Raw genomic sequence first — 22137 nt, 5'->3', positions numbered from 1 at the left:
GCACTGAACAGCGATTGCACTGCACTCCAGCCACCGTTTGAGCCTTCGCCACCTCAGCCACACCTTGACAATGTTGGATCGTGGTGTGTGTGTGTGTGTGGTGGGGGGAGGGTAGAACGACACACTGGCACACCATTTGTGTTGCTTGCGGGCGGCTACGACACACTGACTGCCCTTTGAGCTTTCACTACTTGGACTGCAGCTCAAAAGTGGTGGACTGCTCTCTACATTTGTGCTGGCTATGCAAATGGCCCCGCATTTTCTAAGTGTCCAGCGAGTGCTGTTGGAAGTTCGTGGGTGGCACCTCGATTCTGGCCGAGAATGGGTCGAATGACCATTTGGCATCTTTTGCCCTCATTCGGCCACTGGTGTGAAGGCTAGCTCGTTCACCACTTCAGCCAGGGTGTGATGTGGCCGATCATTTTGTGCAGCCCCTCCACTGTAGTCCGAATGGTCCGACCTACGTAATGACATGCTGTACGACTTGCTGTACGAATGTTGCAACCATAGTCAGATAGCAGTACAACCTCATCTGGATGTCGTTCAATTGGGTTTCCAGCACGACTTGAATGTGGAGTGTATGTGCTGTGGCCAAATGATTGTGCCAACTGCGGTACGAGGTATTCGAGGCAGCTCCGATTTTTTATGACATTTGAATCCTCCTTCGTGCATCACTTGGCCTCAATCCTGTTATGTTTGAAGGGGCCATCATGGTGGATGTTCTGCACCCCTGGACATTGATCAACACAACAACACAATAAGTGTTGTTTATGGCAACACCTGTGTGGATGTCAGTTCAGCCAGGAGGTGGGCAAGGAGGAGGAGTGTAAAGTAATAATGGTCTCTGTCCAGGTGGGGTGTATGGTAAATTATTCGTTTAACTACTACCGCTTGATCCTGATGGTGAGACACTCAGCATACTCCTCGGCCTTCTGCATGTCAGTGAAGGATCTCTTGAAGCCGTTGTGCGTCACCAGGAATCGCACTGGGTAGAGCAGACCATATCTGATGCCAGGTTGGTTGTGCAATAGTTGCCTGTTTCTGCTGAATAGCACCCTTCACTTTGCCACTGATGGAGGGTAATCAGGGAAGATCCTCATGTTTTTACCTTTACTATTGGAGGTTTCTCACTGCAGCAGTTTTATGGAAAATCTCCAGGACATGATAATAATGGAGCCATATTTCAAATGGATGCAGGGGCTCAGATGGACTTGGCTGTCCAGTTATCCCGCTGCTTCTCAGAAAAGTCTTATTTCTGCATGCTTAGTTCTGTGTCTACTAGGATAATTTAATCATCATCTCAGCAGAAAATTCATCAGCCACAACAAAACAAACATCTTGCTTTGGATTCACAGTAAGATCCAGTGTGTTATATACAGTATATTTAGTGTCACAGGGCTCTTGTCAGCACATTTTGTGTGACAGAAAGAAAAAATGCCGAGTGGCAGAAAAATACCTTCACTTATTTTTCAGATACATGGGTCATTATGCTGCTATATGTTTTCTCTGGAACACTGTGTTATTCAGAATTAACAAGCATACACAGTTGTCACTGGGTTTCTTGGGACCACAATTGATGGGCTTATGCTGGCCACTCACTCGCAGTGATACAATACAATACTCATTTTGCCATGATTGTAATGAAGGTGTGCAGTGCAACGGCATTACGAAAATGCGTCTCAATGCAGCATTTCAAACTTGTTCAAAACTCCTGCGATGTGGCCAGTGTTGTGTTCGGTGTTATTACAAGTTGAGTGACACATACGTCAGTGCACAGGCATGTGTGCCTGCAAGCACACACAGACAGATACATTTACATTCAAGTAAAATAAGCAGCCAAATTAAACAAATGTAATGATGCACTCTCCTGTGGCCAAAATTCACTGAACGTCTGTAAAGATTTGTGTGAGGTGGAAATGCATGTTTCTGTTGCTGAAACCCCAAATAAGAACAGCTGAAAGAATGTACAAAATAGTTTTTTCTTCGAGTTGCACCCGTTCAAACGACCAAACTTCCAAAGTGTGCACAGTATGCACAGAGCTCTGAATTGGCCATACAAAATTCCAAAAAAAAAGTATTGCACAGGGAATCATTGTGTGCATGTGACATATAACTCATTGCCCTGGTCTGTTTAATTTGTGAGCATGAGATAAATTAGTGCATGCAGCCATGGCAAGGTGGCTCACAACATGTACATTTCTGTCTGAGCAAACAAAATCTATTCTGTGCTCAATAAATGTATTTCTGTTTTTATTATCCATATAAACACTATTGTCTCTCATACAAGTTTTTTTTAACACAAGACTGTGCACGCCTGACAATTTTCCACATGCTGATGCACGCTTATGTGTGCATGAACTAAACAAGTGTAGGATGTAATTGTTTCTTCAAATTTTTTGCGCACAGAGGAATTTTTTTTTCCCTGTTTCACAACAGAGCTCTGCATCAGCTGCAGCTGGGAAATCCTGTGCACACAGCATTCACTTCCTGCTTGTACCTCACTGCAGATATGGACATACATGTAATCTGTATGTTGTGTTGTGCAGCTCTTCTGAAATATGCTTCTGCATTATGTTGATAAGGCACAATCCCTCTGTACTACCGTAGCCAGTGTTTTAAATTTCAAGATTGCACACAAAGTTTTCTGGAAGAGAAGTTCATTAAAATATTGCAGAGAACCAAAATGTGCCTCTTTGTTCATGCAGAGAGAAGCACACTGTAACACACCTCTCTCCAACAATACCAACTTAGATTGAAAGTCAGGTATGAATCGGGAGAGTGACAGAAGGAGCAATCAAACCAGAGTGATGGAGAAAAGAGAGAAGAAATGATATTGCCTGTGACTCGACAGAGGAGTGGATAGGAGGCCAGCACAAAGCAATAGCATGAAGATGGAAGGAAGAACAAAGGCAAGTGGATGTAAAATAATAGTATACAGAGAAAGCAGAGATGAGAAGCTTGTATTTCCTTAGATATAAAAGAATGCAAGTAAAATAAGAAAGCTACAGGAACAACAAAACCAGCAGAGGGGACGAGCAAAATAGAACACAGGAAATCAGTGGACACGGAAAGAAAATAGGGCAGAAGAGAATTGAATAAAGTGGGAACAGGGGCACAGAGCACACAAACATCTTTTCGCTTAACACAAACTCACAGATTTGTCTCTTTACACTCACACACAGACTGAGTCAGGGACTTTGATCTGTGCCTCACAGAGGAACAGACAGATTAAAATGAGTAGAGAGAAGGATAGAAGAGGTGTAGAAGGAGAAGGGAGATGGTGTCTCGCTCTAGTTACCCGTAACTTCTTGTTTCTTTGATACACTGTGCATAACTGATACTTGCTTTTTGTGTCCATCTAAATATATTGGATTGGCTTATAGTGTAAATTTCTGATCCCTTTTGTTTGACTATCCTTGCATAACCTCCACACACCTCGCTCTCTTTTGATCACTCCGACTTACTCTCAGTCAGGAGCTCTGGCTGTTGAACTCACTCATTCTCCTTTCCTCCTTGCCTCTCTTGATTTATGTGTATACCTGTCTTTCCTGAAATGTTTCTGACATACATCTAACAGTAATAAATAAGTTTGCTTTGGACATAATTTATTTGATGTATTTCATTTTTCCTCCTCATTATACATACTTGGTAATAGTACCCGTGGACATCAAAACAGTAATGGCCACAGCAATTTGACATTTGACCCCACTGACCTTTACCCAAATGATTGACCTCTGGCTGATCTTGGGAAGGTATTTCACAAATCAACCTACTGTAAATGTGTACTGCATTTCATCCAAATTGGGTTGAAAGTCTAATTTCTTGACTTTGCCCAAATGAATTTTTTACAGCAATTTTGGGGCCAAACTTTACTGACGTACCGAGTATGAGAGAAATCAGGAAAAAGACCTGAGAGGATTAGGTCAAGAGACAGACAGGAAGAGATGACGTTGACCACATTAATTGACCTTTAGTAAATTAGTTTTTGCCTGAGCCTTTCCAGAACCCAGCTCCATGTGTGTGCCAAGTTTGGTTGACACTGCAGTTAAGAATAATTGTTTTTACCATTGACCCCAGTGACCTTGACAAAAACACACACACACACGCAAACATTTAAAGGCAATTCTGTGGTTTGTCTACATGCACACAGCAAGTCTGGAGGAATTTGACCCAAACACCATGGAGGAGCAGTGGAACAAACACACAAACAAACAAGTCGTGTCTGAAATCATCATACGTATAATACAGTGTGTCTGTGTTTGTGCTAGATGGTGTTGGTGTGTTGGATGGAAGTCCAGCAGCAGGCAGCTGGTTGTCTGTACCTGACCTACAGCCGTATACCAACTACACCGTCTGGATCAGAGGATGTAACACACAGGGCTGTGTGGAGAGCCTGCCTCTCAGTGTTACGACACCACCAGCAGGTACGCACACCCAGAACATCGTCAAACTGCAAGGGCCACTCTTAGAGCGTATATCTGCATTATCCTATTCCACCCAACTCTAATTGGGATGAAAACTGCAATTGACTGAAGTCCTGTTCACTTCATGATACAGTATCCAGAAATAACCACATGTACCAATGAGCCTCAGGGCCTGTATAAGACTTATGAAGCAGAATTACGATATTAGCATTGCTCATGTGATGGTTGACAGGCTGTGTGTATATATGCTGCCCACTTCTCGACATGATGAAAAAAATCATTCATTATAAAATTCTGGCATATTTGAATTAAATAGGTTAGTTCGTGCTTGTGCTCTTAGTTAGTTTTGTGGTTTCCAGTGGGTGCATTGAAATGGAAAAAAAAGTGTTGCAGACTCAACGCCCCCCCCCCCCCCCCCAAAAAAAAAAAAAAAAAAAAAAAATTTGGTCCACCCTGCCTTCACTGGGCATGTGTCATTTTGACCCTCAGCACCTCTTAAATAATTCTAAAGTCAGTTTTAAGCAGAAACAAGGCCGTTTTAAGCAGAAAACGAGGTGATACCCTGTGACGCTTTGAAATGACCAATGCACAGTGAATGCATCAGCTGGCAGCTCGTTTAGCCGTGGCGCTCTGATTGCTTCCTCCGGCTTTTATGATAAAATAATGCTGAATTTATGTGGAAATGATTGCTGTACAAAAGCTTCAGATATCTGTCGCTGAAATAGATGATGATTGGAGTGCAGTTTTAAGCAGAAACGAAGTGATAATCCGTGAACCGCGGCTAAATGACACATGCACAGTGAAGGCAGGGCGGACCGATTTTTAGGTCTGCGACACCAGCACCAAGCCCGGCGCCAGAAAAAAAATTAAGGGGGCGATGAGTTTATCACAGGGGGCGGGGTCCCCCCCCCCCCCCCAAAAAAAAGTGCACACCGGAGGGGACGTGCCTCTGAGCGTGCGTAATGTATTGGGTGCACTCCTGGAAAGCTCATGTATTTAGGCTACACCGTTGTAAGAGACTGACTAAGAGTAAAGAGTGATGACAGTATTTTTTAAATTATTATTTGACCATATAGACCCTCGGTAAAGTGATCTCCTGCATACCACAAAACCAAACCAACAACTGATCTGAGAAATGACACGAGACAGTAGATTAACCCCACATACAGTCCTCCATCACAAGCGCAAACACAGTGCATTTGGGCATGTGCGCCACTCCATGCCACAGAACCCAACTACGCATGCAGTCACAAAGTTCTTCTGAAAAACTGGAGCGATCTGATTTCGGTTGGATGAATATGAGTGTGTGTGTGTGGAATCATCACATTCGTGATCAGCGGCCAAGAATGTGTACTTCGTGGCATTCGTGACTTGTTGTCGTTATGTGTAAACGCAGCATTAACACCCTCCCCAAGTGAGTCGTGCTGCATGATCTGCCTTTTGCTTGGTGGACTTGACGAATCCCAGGAACTCCAAATCGAGCATGCTTTAGTTCGTCCACCTTGTCATAATCGCTGGACTCAGGATCCTTGCCCTCTGCCGCACTGACAACCTATCAAATCACTTGAACACAGACACGCCATATCCGTTTGTTTTAAAATTAATTACTTTAGTTAATTAATTTGGTTTATTTGTTATATATTATTGAATAACTAATATTTTGCTATATTTTCCACTATTTATCAGATTGCTTAAATATCCTCCTTTGGAACAACTAAATGTTGCAGTTTTTATTTATTTATTTATTTTTATACAAGCACACATGTTCAGTTACGTGGGTAAGGTTTTTTTTAGGTTTTTAGGCCATGTGTCCGTCCATCCGTCTGTCCGTCCATCAGTCCGTCTGTCTGTGCTCAGCATAAGTCCAGTCCTATTTCTGCCAGGGTCTTCAAATTCACAGGGAAGATTCTTGGGACACAGACCTTGGACAAGTTCAGAGATGGCTAACCTTAACCTATTTTAAGATGTGAAAAGGTCACATTCTGTTACCTATTTTTATGCTCATATGGCCGAGGGTATTTTAGCATTGTGTTATACAGGGGTCGTTTATCGTGGGAGTTGCGTTGTAAAAATAACCCGCGATAAGCGGATTTCGCTTATCGTGGGCTTCTTGAAATGGGAAGTAATGAACAATAATTTGAAGACTTCTATCCCTTATTCCAGCATATAGGAAAATATAATAATAAGTGGCTTATTACTCAACATGTGTAGCCATATGTGTTTTGTGTTGGATGAACTATTTTAAGACATTTATTAAGTCTACTTGTGCATAGTTTTGGCGCTTTAGGCGTTGTTGCTACAAGCTTTATTACTTATGTTAGGCTGAAGCTCATAAAGCTGTGTGTAATAAATGTTGTCATTGCAGGGAAAACTAACTCTCCTGTAGCTAGTTAAGTGGTGTTTTATTCTTTTAGTGCAAGTATTTAAAAAAAAATCCACTATTTCTGTTATCCATCACGACTTTTGTTATCCATCCGCTTCTGTTCATGATATGGAACCAACACACACACACACACACACACACACACACACACACACATATATATCTGTGGAATCATCAGCAAGCTTATATATATATATATATATATATATATATATATATATATATACACACACACACACACACAGTGGTCCCTCGTTTATCACGGGAGTTACGTTCTAAAATAACCCGCGATAAGCGAAATCCGCGAAGTCATCAGCGCTATTTTTGGCAATTATTATAGATGTTTTAAGGCTGTAAAACCCCTCACTACACACTTTATACACTTTTCCCAAACAGGCATTAACATTTTCTCACTTTTCTCTCCTGTGTCTGTCTGCTTGAGGAAGAAACCTCAAGCAGACCAGACTCCAAGGGATGACCCTCTGCTTGGGCCATTCTACAAACACATTTAATGCAGCACAAACTTAAATCTCATCATCATAGACATATCTAGTGAACACAATATTCTTTATATAAATGTGTAAATTATATATAACTGTATAAATGTATATAAATTGTATATAATATATAAATATTTACTGTTTACTGTTTATTTCGAACATGTGACACAAGGTAAGTGAAGAGTGAAAAAGACATGACACACCCAATATAATTAGACAAATAAAAACAGAAGACAAATAAATTGTTGTATGGCTGGGGGGGCCTGGCTGTCTTTTTGTTTCTGTCTTTTGTCCTGTCTTTTGTTTTTCCTTCCAGGTGGCTTGCATTTGGGGCTGGGTGGCTGTGTGGCTGAGTTTGTCAGGACCTCGCCCTGATCACCTGGGGCTGATCGCCTGCGGCTCGTCGGGACTCGCAGCTGTGGTGCATCTACATGGATTGGAACATGGTGGCATTTAAGACTGGAGTACACGGTGTGTGTTTGCCGGGGACTCGGCCTTGTGGCCGGACGGGTGGGATCGTCGTCTCGAGAGCCGTCTCGTCGTCGGTGGATGCGGAGGGCGTCCAGGTTTGATGCATGGTCTGTGAAAGAGGAGGGGGTGAGGTCTCACGCTCGTCAGCACACTTCCTGAGGTACGTTAGATTTTGTGACTAACATTTATACAGTCAGTAAATGTGGTGTCCCTCACACCTTATTATATTGAGCTGTATGTTGGTCGTTTAAATCAGCTTCCACTGCAGTGGAGTTTTGTGAACAGGGTGTTCTATGCCTGCAGGGTGGGAAGCTGATTTGCAATTAAGCCAGGAAGTGTTTGCTGTTTGTACACCTTTGAGCGTTCTCTCTGTGTGTTGAGTGTGGACTCACATAATGATTCCTTCTTTCACAGACTCGGTTTGTCGCGGCCACCTGGGGGGTGTCGGCGGGGTCCTTGGGTCCGAATTGGTTCTGGCTCCGGACCGTTGGCGCTGCTGGGAGCGCACCGCAATCCACCACGCCAGACCGCGCACTCTTTTGTTTATCACATCACTGTTATGTTTATTAAACTTAGTTATCCTTTGTACCATGCTCTGCTTATTACATACTAGGTCCTTCAAACGCTGGTCGGTTCTCCGGGCTGCGTCCGACACATAACAGTAGTCTCTGGCCAAACATCACGGACCCAGCAGTAGCAGAGACGGTAATGCGCCGGGAAGGCGGCAGCAGACGTTCAGAAGTTATCCGGATCAGTTGCGGGTGCTCTCCGCCCGGATGGTGCGTGTTTGAGAACCCATTACTGAATACTGATTCGTGCTCTCTTGCAGCCGTGTTTCCTGTGTTTGTGCCTTATCCGTGGGTCGTGGTGGAGTGTGACTGGCGACGGCTTCGCGTCACACTTCGACCGGATAAGAGGTTTAAACGGGAGCTGCAGGAGTGTGTCTGTAATGGGTGAACGCGCACGGCGGAGCTCTGTGGCACGGGTCGCGGTGCTTCCTGTGTTACAGTCGTAGCCCCGTTTCCCCGGGTAATGATAGCTACTGCGTCTGTTGTGTCAGCTCCGGTGTTATTTAGTTGAATCACATTTTTGGTTGTGTGTTGCTCACAGCTGCGCACAGAAAAGCGGCTCGTTTGTTTTCTCTGTCACCAAAGAGGGTTTTTCATTTTTAGCACTCTGGCTCCCTCTTGTGGTGACTGCGTCACATTACCACATTACCGTTAAGCTCTTAAGTTGGAACAGGTGTGTTCGATTTGTTTGAGCTTGACGGTATAAACCACTGATTAGTTTTGTGTTGGTTTGTTTCTTGTGGGTGTTTTTTTAGTTGGTTTTTGTGTGGGATTTTATTTTTTGTTTTCCACTATTAGTGTCTGGGGTCGTGACCCTGCAGTTCTGTCTGGAGCAGAAAAGGACCCAAACAACTGTATGTTAGTCTGTTAGTCTTTTTTTCTTTTTTTTTTTTTTAGTTTCGCCTCCCCAGGGTTTGATGGGACGGTCCCCTGGGGGGGGTGATGGGGTGGTAATTGGGTTGTGTTTTTCTTTTCTCCTCTTCCCGGGGTTTGATGGGACGGTCCCCTGGGGAGGGGGGGGTGTTTTGGTTGTTTGTGTTTGTCTTTTTTGTTTTATGACTAATCAGACTGTGAACATGGTTGGACAAAGGCTGACCGCACAGGTTCAAGAACTCCTGGCCACACCTGTGCTAATTGACTGATAGAAACAAGGGCAAAGATGCAGCCAGAGGAGAAGACATCAACCGTTCTGTTAGATGAAGATTCTGTTGGAAGATGAATGCGGATACGGTTTCCAGCCATGGTCCCTGGAGGGGGGTGTTTCTCCTGGGCCAGGTTTGTGTGGTTGCCGGGAGGCTTCCCGTGAGGGTGGGGTACTGTTGTATGGCTGGGGGGGCCTGGCTGTCTTTTTGTTTCTGTCTTTTGTCCTGTCTTTTGTTTTTCCTTCCAGGTGGCTTGCATTTGGGGCTGGTTGGCTGTGTGGCTGAGTTTGTCAGGACCTCACCCTGATCACCTGGGGCTGATCGCCTGCGGCTCGTCGGGACTCACAGCTGTGGTGCATCTACATGGATTGGAACATGGTGGCATTTAAGACTGGAGTACACGGTGTGTGTTTGCCGGGGACTCGGCCTTGTGGCCGGACGGGTGGGATCGTCGTCTCGAGAGCCGTCTCGTCGTCGGTGGATGCGGAGGGCGTCCAGGTGTGATGCATGGTCTGTGAAAGAGGAGGGGGTGAGGTCTCACGCTCGTCAGCACACTTCCTGAGGTACGTTAGATTTTGTGACTAACATTTATACAGTCAGTAAATGTGGTGTCCCTCACACCTTATTATATTGAGCTGTATGTTGGTCGTTTAAATCAGCTTCCACTGCAGTGGAGTTTTGTGAACAGGGTGTTCTATGCCTGCAGGGTGGGAAGCTGATTTGCAATTAAGCCAGGAAGTGTTTGCTGTTTGTACACCTTTGAGCGTTCTCTCTGTGTGTTGAGTATGGACTCACATAATGATTCCTTCTTTCACAGACTCGGTTTGTCGCGGCCACCTGGGGGGGTGTCGGCGGTGTCCTTGGGTCTGAATTGGTTCTGGCTCCGGACCGTTGACGCTGCTGGGAGCGCACCGCAATCCACCACGCCAGACCGCGCACTCTTTTGTTTATCACATCACTGTTATGTTTATTAAACTCAGTTATCCTTTGTACCATGCTCTGCTTATTACATACTGGGTCCTTCAAACGCTGGTCGGTTCTCTGGGCTGCGTCCGACACATAACATAAAGAACACTATGTACCCAACATAGTGAAGCATCAGCTTATTTATCCCAACCCTTTCTTCCCCACTACCAATTATTACATATGCCCCAAATATGTATATACACATCTCACAGGACAGGTTGTGACATGCCCAGCTGTTACACAATTTCTCGGATACTCACTCGACTGAAAAACCACCAGAAGCCGTCTGAATCTTCCGAATGGTTTCCAACATGGACGTGCTTTTTGTTGTGCGCCATGAACGGCTCCGTTCTGACGCGCGAATTCCTCCGCACGTCTTTCATTACAAAATCTCCTGTAACAGTGGAATGTGCCTCAAAAGTGCTGATTTACACCTCTTCCACAATTTCTCTGGTAGTCAGACGATGTCCCGGATCAACACAGCCTTCACTTTGGAAATGATCTGGTAGTTTCAGCCTGTCGATGGCCGCTCGGAGCGCGGCGCGCCCTGTGCCGCTGTGGGCCGTCTTTAATCCGGTTGTAATGATCCTTAATCTGTGTGACGCCCAGAGTATCTTCACCAAAAGCCGTCTGAATCTTCCGAATGGTGTCCACCTGGCTGTCTCTCACAGTTTCTGGAAAAATTTGATTCAGCGCTGCTCCAATCGCTCAGCCATTTTCCTGACAATGAAAATCCGACGAGGGGGGTGGACCAGTGCTCACTCAAAGCCTGCCCACAGGCGAATGACGCAACTGACAGGCATGAAAAAACTCACGCATGCGCACGAAGGTTCAAGCTTGGCTGATGCAAGCACACATGATTCAAATCCATATAGTTTTTTACAAAAATAAAAAGGTCGGATAGTTTTCTAACAGACCTCATATGCAGAGCAGGTAGGTTAGTGGATAATAGCCTGCCAATATGTAGACCTTATTTCAAATTCTGCTTGTCTACCTGTGTTGGTGGACAAGACACTTAATCTGTGTTGTCTCAATCCACTAGGCATGTGGAGATTAATCGATATGAATCGGTATCTAGATACAAATGTGTGCGATGCGAGTGCATCGATTCATTCAGTGTGGATCGATTCAGTTGACGCGTGAAATCGCACTGTTTTTTTCTGATGCACTTTGAATGCAGCAAGGACGAAAGCCAGAAAGCACATTTCTACCACAGCAAAAATGATGACATCATGTCATGAACTCATGTCACTGTCACCTTTGTGTGGATTAAAGTCACGAAATGGGACTGTTGTCTTGTTGCGGGCAAGAAACGAGAATCGTCCTTCATTCCACACCGGGGATTTTACACGATGGTTCACGGGCGTGAGCACCAGCTGGGGCGCAAACTGAAGTTGTCCATCAGGTAATGGAAATAATATTCTCTGTTTTGTAGGGCTAAGTGCACAGCTCCAAACAGCCGCGCAGATTTTAGTCTGAATTAAAAACTTCAGAGCAAATCGCATGTTAAATCAAATGACACCTCTTTCCAAATGTTATAATACAAACAATAAACTACAACCGACCAAAAGTTTTTTTTCCTCCCAAAATGAGATGTCCTCCGTTCGTTATGAATTACATCCTGATGTGCAGCACAGTAAGAGATAAGAGCTCAGCTCAGAGTCTGTGGAGTTACATTTGTGTCATTAATATCTGAAAGGAAATGCTTTTGACAAAAACTACAGATTTTTTAATTTCAATTTCTGTCCAGAGATCAAGGATCCAGTAACCATGTACAGATTTTATTGATTTTTATTTATGTCCAGAGATCAAGGATCCACTGACTAATTTCACATTTATTTACTTTGAGACTCAGTAAAATGTTGACATAGAAAACCTGTAAAGCCTACCTTTAGTACACAGAAAATTCACGAGTTATTGTTCAGAGAATCGATAAAAAATCGGCTCGATGAGCGGAATCGATAAAATCTTACCAATACCCATCATTAATCATCACTCACTCACTCATCTTCAACCGCTTTTCTGGGTTCAGGTCACGGGGGCAGCAGCTTCAGCAGGAGACCCCAGACTTCCCTTTCCCGTGCCACATTGACCACCTCTGACTGGGAGATCCTGAGGCATTCCCAGGCCATTGCGGAGATATAATCTCTCCACCTAGTCCTGGGACTTCCCCGGGGTCTCCTCCCAGATGGACGTGCCTGGAACACCTCCTTTGGGAGGTACCTAGGAGACATCCTTACCAGATGCCCAAGCCACCTCAGTTGGCTCCTTTCAATGCAAAGGAGCAGCGACTCTACTCCGAGCCTCCCACTATCATTAATCATATTGCACCAAAATCACATCATATTGCATTGTGAGGAATTGAATTGCCATCAAATACATATCAAATCGGGACCAGGGGTGAATCGTATCGTCATGTATCGCTATATGTATTGCATTGCTGGTAGTGTTGTCACTGATGAGATTCACATGCCTGCAGTCGACCCAGCTGTAAAATGGGTACTGGCTTTGACTGGGGAAATAAACTGTGATGGACTGGCATCCCCTCTAGGGGAAGTCATGGACTTTTGCCAGCTTCACGCCACAGAAACTGAAGATATGCACCAGTCTGATGGGCCTCAGGGCTTTTATAGTGTGTGTGTATTTTATATATATATATATATATATATATATATATATATATATATATATATATATATATATATATATATATATATATATATATATACGAGGTCTATTAGAAAAGTATCCAACCTTATTTTTTTTTTCAAAAACCATATGGATTTGAATCACGTGTGATTGCGTCAGACAAGCTTGAACCCTCGTGCGCATGCGTGAGTTTTTCCACGCCTGTCGGTTGTGTCATTCGCCTGTGAGCAGGCTTTGAGTGAGGAGTGGTCCACCCCCTCGGCGGATTTTCATTTTCAGGAAATGGCTGAATGATTTGGGCTTTTTTTCCATCAGAATTTTTTCAGAAACTGTTAGAGACTGGCAACTAGAAACCATTCGAAAAATTTATCTGGCTTTCGATGAAAATTTTACGGGCTTCACAGAGAATAAGGACTGTTACTACAGCTTTAAGGACGGCTTTAAGGACGCTTGGCGCGCCGCGCTCCGTGCCACCATCGAGAGCCACAAACCACCGGATCATTTCTAAACGGATGGCTCTGTAGAGCCAGGACTGTCGTGTGCACTTTCTCTGGTTATCACAAGAGCTGGACATCAACCATTTCCCGGCAGATTTCACTTTTAACAAGAGATTTTGTCATGGAAAGCCAAGTGGAGGCTTTGTGCGTCACGACCGATTTGCTGATGGAACAAGACAAAGGAACACCTCCGTTTTGGTCTCACAGGACGGCTTTGAGATGGCATTCAGACAGCTGTCGGTGGTTTTTTTCATCGAGTGATTATCCGAGAAATTGTGGATGTGCCTGGACATGCCAGAACATGTCCCGTGAGGCTTCATCACGGCGTTGCTGTGTGCCATGCGGCACCGCCGCAGCTCCTCTTTCCATGACAAAAACTCCTGTAACAGTGGAATGTGCCGTTCATTTCCAAACTGGACGCTGTGTTTTATCCAGGACGTCGTCTGACTAGCACAGGAATTGTGAAAAGATGTGGACATCAGCACTTTTTCGGCACATTGAGACAGACATGCGGAGGAATTCCGCGCGTTGCGGCGGTGCCGCATGGCGCAAAGCAACGCCGTGATGAAGCCTCACGGGACATGTTCTGGCATGTCCAGGCACATCCACAATTTCTCGGATAATCACTCGATGGAAAAACCACCGATCGCCATCTCAAAGCCGTCCTGTGAGACCAAAACGGAGGTGTTCCTTTGTCTCGCTCCATCAGCAAATCGGTCGTGACGCGCGAAGCCTCCGCTCGGCTTTCCATGACAAAATCTCTTGTTAAAAGTGAAATCTGCCGGAAAATGGCTGATGTCCAGCTCTTGTGATAACCAGAGAAACTGCACACGACGGTCTCGGATCCACAGACCCATCCATTTAGAAATGATCTGGTGGTTTGTGGCTCTCGATGGCGGCACGGAGCGCGGCGCGCCGAGTGTCCTTACAGCTGTAGTAACAGTCCTTATTCTCTGTGAAGCCCGTAAAATTTTCACCGAAAGCCAGATAAATTTTTCGAATGGTTTCCAGCTGCCAGTCTCTGACAGTTTCTGAAAAAATTCTGATGGAAAAAAAGCCCAAATCATTCCGCCATTTCCTGACAATGAAAATCTGCCGAAGGGGCTGGACCACTCCTCACTCAAAGCCTCCTCACAGGCGAATGACGCAACCAACAGGCGTGGAAAAACTCAGGCATGCGCACGAGGGTTCAAGCTTGTCTGACGCAATCACACGTGATTCAAATCCATATGGTTTTTGAAAAAAATAATAAGGTCGGATACTTTTCTAATAGACCTCGTATATATATGTATATATATATATATACACACACACACACACAGGGGAGGTGATGGTCTAGTGGTTAAGGCGTTGGGCTTGAGATCAGAGGATCCTTGGTTCAGCCTGATCGGAAAATCACTAAGGGCCCTTGGGCAAGGCCTTTAGTCCTCTAGTTGCTCTTGGTGTGTAATGAGCGCCTTGTATGACAACACCTTGACATCGGAGTGAATGTGAGGCATTATTGTATTGTATTGATGCAGATGGAAAAGCGCTATATACATGCAGTCCATTTACCATATATACAGTGCTGTCACAGTATACAGACGCCATGGTTTGGTTTACTCCTCTCTTTAGACATCACGGTTTGGTTTGAGTTCACTTCATAAAAATTCTTCTTTTATTGAAAATACACCTTTTGTTCATATAAATATAAACTTTCTTTGTTCGTTAAATTTTTATGAATTGTTTTTTGTTTGTTCATTTTTCTGTCACGCTGTGCATCAAGCAAGACTGCCTTCAATACTTTGTTCATTTTTTTGCCCAAATGAACTCATAAAATCTCACTCTGTACAGATTGGAAATCATTGTATTCAATATTGCTATTCAGCAGCCATCTCGTTTTTGAAATTTTACAATAATTCTTATAAAACATCTACTTTTGTCATACTTTGGTAGCATTATCTGTGGTCTGATTCCATATGAGGACAGTGATGTAGATCAGTACGCTTTCACTTTCCGTTTCATATTTCAGAAGACAAAGGTAAACTAGAAGCACTCGGAGAGAGCAAACCTCCGTCAAAGCCATAGGGTCACTGACGTCACATGGAATACCCTTTGGCAAAGAGACTTATTCCACGTCATTTCACGTATCTACCGTCATATTTCACATTCAGTGGTTAAACCCTTAGATCTTCAGCAAATGTATTTATAAAGAGAAACTGCATGAACTACACAAGTTTTTTATTTTATTTTCTAATAACAAGTTTATTCAATGAGGAGAAACAAATGCTAAATTATTGTTGTGTCGTAACTTAATTTTTGTTCAGCCTTTGTGACCTGTCTTCATGAAGTTAGATGCAAAAAAGTTGAAATTGGCCCTATCCTATAATGATAAAGAATCCTTAAAAAAGTTACTGGATCCGGATTATGTTCCGGATCATTACCAAAATTTAATGACTTCTAAGTTAGACCAGGATACACCCCTGGTAAAAATTTCATTGAAATCCATTGAGGATTTTTTGAGTAGTCCTGCTAACAATCCAACCAACCAACCAACAAACAAATGGACGTGACCAAAAACATAACCTCCTTGGCGGAGGTAATAACCAATTCTATTCATGCTTCCAAAGTTTCTGGGTGTAATAATGCCATGGCGTCGTTTCAACTCACTGTTTGCTCTCCTTGTGTGATCACCTCACACATGCATGCACATGTGTGTATGCAAGTCACTGATGATCATTGGATAAATCTACCCTAATCTATCATGAGAAGAATAGCCACTATCAAAATAACTGTACTGTACAGAATAAATAATTTATTTATTTATTTATTCTCTAAGATTACTATTCAAGCACCTACGTGTTTTATATGATTAGTTGTTATTTCAAAATTCAACAAGAACTAGAGCACTGCACATGTAGAGCACAAACTTCTGTCAACACCAGTTTCTAATTCCACGAAATTTTACCTTGGAAAAAAAACCCTGTTTGTGGCTTTTCATAAGCTAAATTAGATGTGATCAAATGTCAGGAGTATGTATTTAGTGTTGTGTGGGCCGCCAGAAGAGGAGGTACTGCTGGCCCACCACCAGAGGGCGCCCTGCCTGAAGTGCGGGCTTCAGGCACGAGAGGGCGCTGCCGCCATGGACACAGCCGGGGGTGACAGCTGTCGCTCATTACCTCTTGACAGCTGTCACCCATCTACTCAACATCATCTCACTCCATAAAGACCAGACGTCATCTCCACCTCGTTGCCGAGATATCATACTTCATAGGAGGTAATACTCTCAGCCTTTTTTGTGAGATTTGTAACTCTGTTATTGTGAGAATTTGCAGGAGAACCGGTCGTTTGTGAGGAGGCTGTGCAAGACGGCGCTCCTTTTCAGCTGAGACCGCTGCAACATATTGAATGAGAGGTGGAGGTGGCATTCCCACCGTTGTTGTTACTGGGTGTACACACACCCACACTTGACTGTCTTTGTTCTTCGCCAGCAGTACCAGATCCGACAGTCGGGGACGGTGATCACCTGGGAATTCGGGACTTGGCGGCTCCAGTATTCACCAGGTTCTGGGGCGGCGGAAATCCTGTGGTTCCGGCTCTTCTCAGGACAGACGTCTTCTATCCTCGAGCCTGCCCACACGTCACCTCTGTGTATTGACTGTTATGATATTCTGTGATTGTCTGTATGTTCGTTGTGCACATTCACAACATTAAATTGTTACTTTTTGGCTCATCTATTGACCGTTCATTTGCGCCCCCTGTTGTGGGTCCGTGTCACTACACTTTCCCAACAGGATATCTCGGCCAGCGTCATGGACTCCGAGGGGCGTCACCCGGCTGTTGAACGACCAATGGGAGAGCAGGGAGCGCAGGCGTCTGCAGGAGACGTGATTGGTGAGCTGCAGCACATTCTCACCGCCTTTACGGCTCGGTTGGATCAAATGACTGAGCAAAACATCCTCCTGAACCGCAGGGTGGAGGCTCTCTCCGCACAGATGGCGGCGAGCGCTCAGGGCGCTGCTGCGGCTCGTCCTCCTGCCGACCCTGTGCAGGATATAAACGTTCCAGTGGTGGTTCAACAACCCCTCCCACCATCCCCTGAAGCATACATAAGCCCTCCTGAGCCGTACGGAGGTTGTGTGGAGACGTGCGCGGACTTTCTTATGCAGTGTTCGCTCGTCTTCGCACAACGTCCCGTCATGTACGCGTCAGATGCTAGTAAAATAGCTTATGTGATTGCTCTGCTTCGGGGTAAAGCATGCGCCTGGGCTACGGCGCTCTGGGAACAGAACTCACGGTTGTTATCAGCATACACTGGGTTTGTGGGGGAGTTCAGAACAGTGTTTGATCACCCTAACAGAGGAGAGACCACTTCAACTGTGCTGCTGTCAATGAGACAGGGATGCGAGAGCGCAGCCGCTTATGCAGTCAACTTCCGCATCGCGGCTGCGAGGTCCGGCTGGAATAACGTTGCGCTCCGCGCCGCCTTCGTAAACGGACTGTCGTTGGTTCTGAAGGAGCAGCTGGTAGCTAAGGAGGAACCGCGGGATTTAGATGGGCTTATCGATCTCGTTATACGGTTAGACAATCGGTTGGAGGAACGCCGTCGGGAGCGAGGCGAAGGACGTGACCGGATACGCGCCGCCCCTCTCCCTTCCGGGTTCGATAAGGCGCCGCCCTCCCCACGCTCCACAGCCACAGCGCTTTGTGGGGCAACAGCTCCCCCTGCTGACGTTGTTAGGGAAACGCACAGGGCCAAAATGGGGAGGCTGATCCGTGGAGAGTGTTTTCTCTGCAGCTCAACTGAGCACACACAGAGAAACTGCCCCAAACGGCCAAAACGACAACAACCGCCCTTAGAGACTGGGCTAAGGGGGGGTCAAACCATTCAAGTGAAACACACACAAATTGCCACACGACTCCCAGTCACAATCCTGAGCGGGGATTTAACCCTTCAAGCCCGAGCACTGGTGGACACGTGGTTAGAAGGGAATCTGCTAGACAGCAGATGGGCAAGGGAGGTAGGGCTCCCTCTGGTGGCGCTTCCTTCGCCATTGCAGGTGCGGGCACTAGATGGCACCCTCCTCCCTTTACTCGCACACAAGACACAACCAGTAACTCTGGTAGTGTCTGGAAACCATCGGGAGGAGATTGAGTTTTTTGTGACTCCTTCTACCTCCCGCGTGATTTTGGGCATCCCATGGATGTTGAAGCACAATCCCCGGATTGATTGGCCGTCTGGGGTGGTGGTTCAGTGGAGCGAAACCTGCCATCGGGGGTGTTTAGGATCCTCGGTTCCTCCCGGTTCACAGGCTAAGGAGGAGGTCAAAGTCCCTCCCAATCTGACGGCAGTGCCGGTTGAGTACCACGATCTTGCTGACGTCTTCAGCAAGGATCTGGCACTCACCCTTCCCCCACACCGTCCGTACGATTGTGCCATTGATTTGGTTCCAGGTGCTGAGTTCCCGTCCAGCAGGCTGTACAACCTCTCACGACCTGAGCGTGAATCAATGGAGACCTACATCCGGGACTCATTAGCTGCCGGGCTGATCCGGAACTCCACCTCCCCGATGGGGGCAGGTTTCTTTTTTGTGGGCAAGAAAGATGGCGGACTTCGTCCATGTATTGATTACAGGGGGCTGAATGAGGTTACGGTTCGCAACCGATACCCGTTGCCATTGTTAGATTCCGTGTTCACCCCCCTGCATGGAGCCAAAATCTTTACTAAGCTGGATCTTAGGAATGCGTATCACCTGGTTCGGATCCGGAAGGGAGACGAATGGAAGACGGCATTTAACACCCCGTTAGGTCACTTTGAGTACCTGGTCATGCCGTTCGGCCTCACCAACGCCCCCGCGACGTTCCAAGCCTTGGTTAACGACGTCTTGCGGGACTTCCTGCACCGATTCGTCTTCGTATATCTGGACAATATTCTCATCTTTTCTCCGGATCCTGAGACCCATGTCCAGCATGTACGTCAGGTCCTGCAGCGGTTGTTAGAGAACCGACTGTTTGTGAAGGGCGAGAAGTGCGAGTTTCACCGCGCGTCTTTGTCCTTCCTGGGGTTTATAATCTCCTCCAACTCCGTCGCCCCTGATCCGGCCAAGGTTGCGGCGGTGAGAGATTGGCCCCAACCAACAAGCCGTAGGAAGCTGCAACAGTTCCTCGGCTTTGCTAATTTCTATAGGAGGTTCATTAAGGGCTACAGTCAGGTAGTTAGCCCCCTGACAGCCCTGACCTCTCCAAAAGTCCCCTTCACCTGGTCGGATCGGTGCGAAGCCGCGTTCAAGGAGTTGAAACGACGGTTCTCTACTGCGCCAGTTTGGTGCAGCCCGACCCTAGCCGCCAGTTCATGGTTGAAGTGGACGCCTCTGACTCAGGGATAGGAGCCGTGCTGTCCCAGAGCGGAGAGACCGATAAGGTTCTTCACCCGTGTGCCTACTTTTCCCGCAGGTTGACCCCGGCTGAACGGAACTATGACGTCGGCAATCGAGAACTCCTTGCAGTGAAAGAGGCTCTTGAGGAGTGGAGACACCTGTTGGAGGGAGCGTCTGTGCCGTTCACGGTTTTCACTGACCATCGGAACCTGGAGTATATCAGGACCGCCAAGCGGCTGAACCCCAGGCAAGCCCGCTGGTCACTGTTCTTCGGGCGTTTCGACTTCCGGATCACCTATCGCCCCGGGACCAAGAACCAGAGATCGGATGCCTTGTCCCGGGTACACGAAGACGAAGTCAAAACAGAGCTGTCGGATCCACCGGAGCCCATCATTCCGGAGTCCACTATCGTGGCCACCCTCACCTGGGACGTGGAGAATATATACCTGCACCACCTGTGCCAGGGGCAAGGCAGTACATAAGAAGGCCCAAGGACTCCTCCAGCCGCTGCCGGTGCCTCATCGCCCCTGGTCCCACATCGGCCTGGATTTCGTCACGGGCCTCCCGCCGTCCCAGGGCAACACCACCATCTTCACGATAGTGGACCGTTTCTCCAAGGCGGCCCACTTCGTGGCCCTCCCGAAGCTCCCAACAGCCCAGGAGACAGCAGACCTCCTGGTCCACCATGTCGTCCGTCTGCATGGGATACCCTCCGACATCGTCTCTGATCGTGGTCCCCAGTTCTCCTCACACGTCTGGAGGAGCTTCTGCAGGGAACTGGGGGCCACCGTGAGCCTCTCGTCCGGGTACCATCCACAGACGAACGGACAGGCAGAGCGGGCCAACCAGGACTTGGAACAGACCCTCCGCTGCGTCACATCCGCGCACCCGACGGCCTGGAGTAACCATCTGGCCTGGATCGAGTATGCGCATAACAGCCAGGTGTCTTCTGCCACCGGCCTCTCCCCATTTGAGGTGTGTTTGGGGTATCAGCCCCTGTTGTTTCCCGTGGTGGAGGGAGAGGTCGGTGTGCCCTCGGTCCAGGCCCACCTGCGGAAGTGCCGTCGGGTGTGGCGCTCCGCCCGTTCTGCCTTGTTGAAGGCCCGGACGAGGGCGCAGACCCATGCAGACCGCCGGCGATCCCCGGCCCCTGCTTACCAGCCCGGGCAGGAGGTGTGGCTTCCACGAAGGACATCCCCCTCCAGGTGGACTCCCCAAAACTTCAGGACAGGTACATTGGCCCCTTCAGGATCCTCAAAGTCCTCAGTCCTGCCGCAGTGAAGCTCCAACTCCCGGCTTCACTGCGGATCCATCCGGTTTTCCACGTGTCCCGCATCAAACCTCACCACACCTCACCCCTCTGTGCTCCCGGACCGGCGCCGCCTCCTGCTCGGATCATCGACGGGGAGCCGGCTTGGACGGTGCGCCGGCTCCTGGACGTCCGTCGGATGGGTCGGGGGTTCCAGTACTTGGTGGACTGGGAGGGGTATGGACCCGAAGAATGCTCCTGGGTGAAGAGGAGCTTCATCCTGGATCCGGCCCTCCTGGCCGACTTCTACCGCCGACACCCCGACAAACCTGGTCGGGCGCCAGGTGGTGCCTGTTGAGGGGGGGGTCCTGTTGTGTGGGCCGCCAGAAGAGGAGATACTGCTGGCCCACCACCAGAGGGCGCCCTGCCTGAAGTGCGGGCTTCAGGCACGAGAGGGCGCTGCCGCCATGGACACAGCCGGGGGTGACAGCTGTCGCTCATTACCTCTTGACAGCTGTCACCCATCTACTCAACATCATCTCACTCCATAAAGACCAGACGTCATCTCCACCTCGTTGCCGAGATATCATACTTCATAGGAGGTAATACTCTCAGCCTTTTTTGTGAGATTTGTAACTCTGTTATTGTGAGAATTTGCAGGAGAACCGGTCGTTTGTGAGGAGGCTGTGCAAGACGGCGCTCCTTTTCAGCTGAGACCGCTGCAACATATTGAATGAGAGGTGGAGGTGGCATTCCCACCGTTGTTGTTACTGGGTGTACACACACCCACACTTGACTGTCTTTGTTCTTCGCCAGCAGTACCAGATCCGACAGTCGGGGACGGTGATCACCTGGGAATTCGGGACTTGGCGGCTCCAGTGTTCACCAGGTTCTGGGGCGGCGGAAATCGTGTGGTTCCGGCTCTTCTCAG

At 47.1% G+C, this 22137-nt stretch overlaps 1 protein-coding gene across 1 annotated transcript in view; it reads left to right on the top strand.

Annotated features, from left to right (window-relative positions):
- ush2a (Usher syndrome 2A (autosomal recessive, mild)) overlaps positions 1-22137 on the top strand; it is a 1147097-nt gene that overhangs the window by 600241 nt on the left and 524719 nt on the right. Inside the window, 1 exon segment of the mRNA XM_034188044.1 lies at positions 4269-4424. Coding sequence (XP_034043935.1) covers positions 4269-4424 — 156 coding nt within the window.

This window comes from Thalassophryne amazonica, chromosome 2 (assembly GCF_902500255.1).
Source record: "Thalassophryne amazonica chromosome 2, fThaAma1.1, whole genome shotgun sequence".
Classification (NCBI taxonomy): domain Eukaryota; kingdom Metazoa; phylum Chordata; class Actinopteri; order Batrachoidiformes; family Batrachoididae; genus Thalassophryne; species Thalassophryne amazonica.
Note: the sequence above shows the minus strand (reverse complement) of the source record. Positions and strands in the feature narration are given on the sequence as shown.